At 37.6% G+C, this 4,382-nt stretch overlaps 1 protein-coding gene across 1 annotated transcript; it reads right to left on the minus strand.

Annotated features, from left to right (window-relative positions):
* Window positions 1–939: 939 nt before the first annotated feature.
* LOC111890140 (receptor-like protein EIX2) lies at window positions 940–3,991 on the minus strand. The gene has a single exon (XM_023886292.3). It carries the CDS (start codon window positions 3,919–3,921, stop codon window positions 1,117–1,119), a length of 2,805 nt encoding a protein of 934 aa, XP_023742060.1. The 5' UTR covers window positions 3,922–3,991; the 3' UTR covers window positions 940–1,116.
* Between the last annotated feature and the right edge of the window lie 391 nt (window positions 3,992–4,382).

Below are 4,382 nucleotides of genomic sequence, written 5' to 3' on the forward strand. Positions count from 1 at the left end.
AAGTAGGAAGCAATTTAATTTATCAAAAAAGAACTATATTTTAAATAATTTATGGTATACCACTCTTAATGCAAGATTTTCTTGTTCTTTATTACCTTCTTTACACCGAGTTTTAGATTCGTCAAGCAAGAACAAGACTGAACACAACATGACTTGTTTTTGGCATTTACTCTCGCCACTTGGTAACCACCCTGCATGTTTAGCAGCCTGAAACAACAAAATCAATATATAATTCACCAATGTTCTTGGACCTTTTTACCCCTGTATAGAAGTGACTTACTGTGAAAAAAATTTCAAAGTGATCTTGCTGGCCTATATCAATGATGTATATTATCCACTCAGCTTTTTCCACATTCAGTTGATACCTATATATTTAGAAAAATAGTGTACAAAGCCTGTCCATTGTAAGAAGACAAAAATGCCCCGAAGACTAATAAAGATATATATTGATCAAATTAGAGTTTATTTAAAGAAACAAAGCAATAAGAGGTATCTTTTTTCGTTCAATAAAGATCACGATGAGCTCCTTCATTTTCTTCAATCAATCCATTGTGCTTCAACAGACCTAGAGTCCCAGGAGGAATATATAACTTTACAACTTTCTAAGGCATCACAAGTCTTAAAAAGTTAAAGGTTCGGATACCTTCCATATCAATTAAACGCAATTCAAAAGACATAAACGCAACAGTCATTATTCTTGTATAACACCATTATCTTGCTATTATAGAAAAGATCTCAATTGTAAACCCAAAATTTAGAATTCATCAGTTTCATGTTAGCATAGACTAGGTAACCCTCAAGTAACGAGTATATAAGGTTGAATCATCCTTCCAGCACTAATTTTTAAGATAATCTACATTAATGAATTCGTAACAATTTGAATATTAAATACATTTTAGAAGAAAAAAAACGTTTCTAGGGCGCCTTACCTCACGCAACTCCGGAAAATGGCCACCCATGGTGTTGGTGGCATGTTTATTGATTAGGGGACTTAAAAACCCTGCCAATTACAAGTGAAACATGCCTTACATTGCTATACCTCTAGTCCTAACTAAGAACAGTAATAGGTTTATAAAGCAACATACAAAACAGGAAAAAAGAATAAAATACAGACAACTACTTATGTGCAATCCTCCACAATTTTGCAATGAACACCACCACCTTCACATAAACCCAATCGTTGAAGTTATCATAAAAGCCAAAAAATGCATGCCTACCACGACGGTTGAGAAGTAGAGTGCCACATGCTATCCAAAATCCTGTCACAAAACCAGTGCCCCCACCAATACAGAACCATCCCCAATCTTCATCTGTGTCACTCTCACCAACAGGAGGAGGTGGTACTTTTGGATCTTCATCTCCAAGACATTTTGTGGTAAGGGGAAGTCCACACAGTCCTGCATTTCCATCGTAGCTTGAAGGTTGAAAGGATTGGAGTTGAGTGCTGGATGGGATCCTCCCTGACAAGTTATTACATGACACGTCTAGGTAACCCAAAAAATTCATCTGAGACATGCTTGATGGTATCCCTCCTGATAGACTGTTTCTAGATAAATCCAAAGCTACAAGATTTTTCATCTCACCAACTTGCTGTGGAATCTCTCCGATCAGAGCGTTCTTTGACAAGTTCAGGGCAAGCAGTTCATGGAGATCGGTGAGTTCATATGGGATATGTCCTGTTAAATTGTTGCTTGACAGGTCAATGCTCTTCAACAATCCCAGATTACGGGTGAATTCACGCTCACTTCCTTGCCACTCGATCATCGCATGATCAACATACTCCAAATAAGTGCGATATGGATGAATAGAATATATATTATTGAAATATTGAGTTGCAGAATAGGGATGTACGTTTGGTAGCGGTAAGAATCCTTTTTGAGCCATTCTTGTAAGATTATTCAAACATGAGGGGATGCTTCCATGGAGAATGTTCCTTGAAAAGTCTAAAATTTGAAGATTCGGTAATTGACATACTTGTAAAGGGATAGTTCCGAGGAAGTTGTTTGATCTTAGGACCAGAACATACAACCTTGATAAATTTTCCCCAATCCAAACAGGAACTTTACCAGAAAACTTGTTGGCCCCCAAATTCAATGATGTCAAACTCGTGCAATTCTTTAAAGACAAAGGAAATTCTCCAGAAAAGTCATTCTCGTATAGATACAATGCCTTGAGTTTGATTAAAGACTTAAAAGAGGTAGGAAGCTTTCCAAATAGACTGTTGTGTCCTAGGTTAAGAACTTTTAGCTCTTTGAAATGCCACAAACAGTCTGGAATTCGTCCGGTTAGAGAGTTATGGGAGAGATCAAGAAATTGCAAAAACCCATCGACAATTTGGCATAAGGAGGAGATTCCCCCAGAAAATTTGTTTCTGGAAAGATTTAACAATTCCAAACTGGAAGGAAGATGCGGTATTGGACCGTTAAAGCTGTTGGAACTCAAATCTATCATTGTACTGCCTCCATAACTTGATGACAAATATGGTATTTCACCACTGATGTTGTTGGAAGAGAGATTTAAATAGCTGAATTGCATGTCCCAAAATTCTGGAGGAACTATGTCTGAAATTCTAGAATTGGAAATATCAAGACCGGTAAGCTTTTCCAGTTTTTGAATCCATTTGGGGAAGTGAGGACCTAGCTTGCAAGAGCTCAGACTAATATAGTCTAAATAAGAAAGGTTTGACATATGATCTGTGGAAGGAACTCCTTGGAGTGGGTTTTTCGAAAGATTTATTATAGAAGCCTTCGACTTTGCAATGTTTTCAGAGATGGCACCACTAAGATGATTTTGAGAAAGGTCAATCTCTTCAAGGCTGGATAGTTCCCACAATTTCTCGCTTATGGTTCCATTCATGTGATTATTAGATAGGTACAGATATGATAGGGATGAAAAGTTTTGGATGTAATCCGGCAATGACCCTGTAAATTGGCTTGATCGAGCAAAGAAGTATCGTAATGTATGCGATGTGCATCCAGATGACAACTTTTTGAGAAAATCCGGAAATCTAACAACAGCAGAGTTGTAATCGAGTGTCAAAGCTTCCAAACTAGAGAGGTTACCAAGATATTTGGGTATCCCATCTAACATGTTGCTAGAGAGTTCAAGACGACAAAGCTTATCACTGGTCAATGGGGACAACCAACCATACATGGATGAGTTGAGATTGTTGTTTCTGAGAGAAAGGAAAGAAATAGATGAAGACGAAGAGTTGAGAAATGAAGAAGAATATGGATACACGACCTGTGAGAGCTCACATCCATCTAAACTTAAAGATGATAGGTTCCGCAGACTCAAAACTACATCTACCCACTGGTTTTCTTTGGCTAGGGAAATCCCATCCAAAGCAAGTTCCTCCAAATGAGAGAGATGAGACAACCAGTCGAGGTTCTCAACTCTACATCTTCCAACAGAACCAAGAGAAAGCTCTTGCAAGTTGGTGAGATTTCCAATCTCCGGAGGAATGGTTCCATAAAAAGAATTACCTGAGAGGTCAAGGTACCTTAATTCGGCCAAGGAACCAATGGACCTAGGAATGTTTCCATGAAAAGAATTGGAGGAAAGATCAAGATGATTCAAGTAGGTTAAGTTAACCAATGAATGGCTAATCTCACCTACAAGACCAAAGGAGCTGATATCAAGCTCTGTGACATGATAACCTGTTTTGTCGTCGCAGGTGACTCCTTCCCATGAACAGCAGTCATCTTCTTCAGGTCTCCACGTAGAGAGACTACCATAAGGGTCTTGAAGGTTTACTTTGAATTTAAGGAGAGCATCTCTCTCCTTATCCAAACACTTGTTCGTGGTAACACCATTATCATCTCCTCCTCCTCCATCACCCACTGCTGGCAATTGGTTGCCGGTTCTTGCCTCAAGAAAGACCACAAGAAGTGAGAAAATCATAAAAACACAAGGATGCATAATGTAAATGTAAATGTAAATGCAAATCTTGGTGATTTTTGGCTTGTATTGGTGTTTATATGAAGATGCCCTCTGAAAGGTTTATATACAGTTGGTGGCCTATTTGTGCGGGCCCGGCATACAATTCTTAATTTCCATGAAATTTAAAATCGACCCATAGTACACGTTCAAAGACTTACAAGCTTACAAGTCTTGGCAATTTGTATTTATAATTACCATGTTTTCCAGCCTTATGATAGTCTGGTTTGGTGCTCAATCCAGATACCCACATTTAGCTTAAACGAGTGCCTTTTTTTTTTTTTTTTTAATTTTTTTTTTGTATATCGATTAAATAAAGCATCTTTCAACCATCATGAATTTTTAATCACTCCATAAGTCATTTTCATTATAACAAAATCAAACGCATCAAAATAACCATCACAAAAAATACAAATCTGAGAAGAAATTATTTCATCTAAACC

This window comes from Lactuca sativa, chromosome 6, assembly GCF_002870075.4.
Source record: "Lactuca sativa cultivar Salinas chromosome 6, Lsat_Salinas_v11, whole genome shotgun sequence".
Taxonomy (NCBI): Eukaryota; Viridiplantae; Streptophyta; class Magnoliopsida; order Asterales; family Asteraceae; genus Lactuca; species Lactuca sativa.

Excerpts from the sequence above, each read along its gene's own strand:
- LOC111890140 (XM_023886292.3), bottom strand. The coding sequence starts at position 3,921 with ATGCATCCTTGTGTTTTTATGATTTTCTCACTTCTTGTGGTCTTTCTT.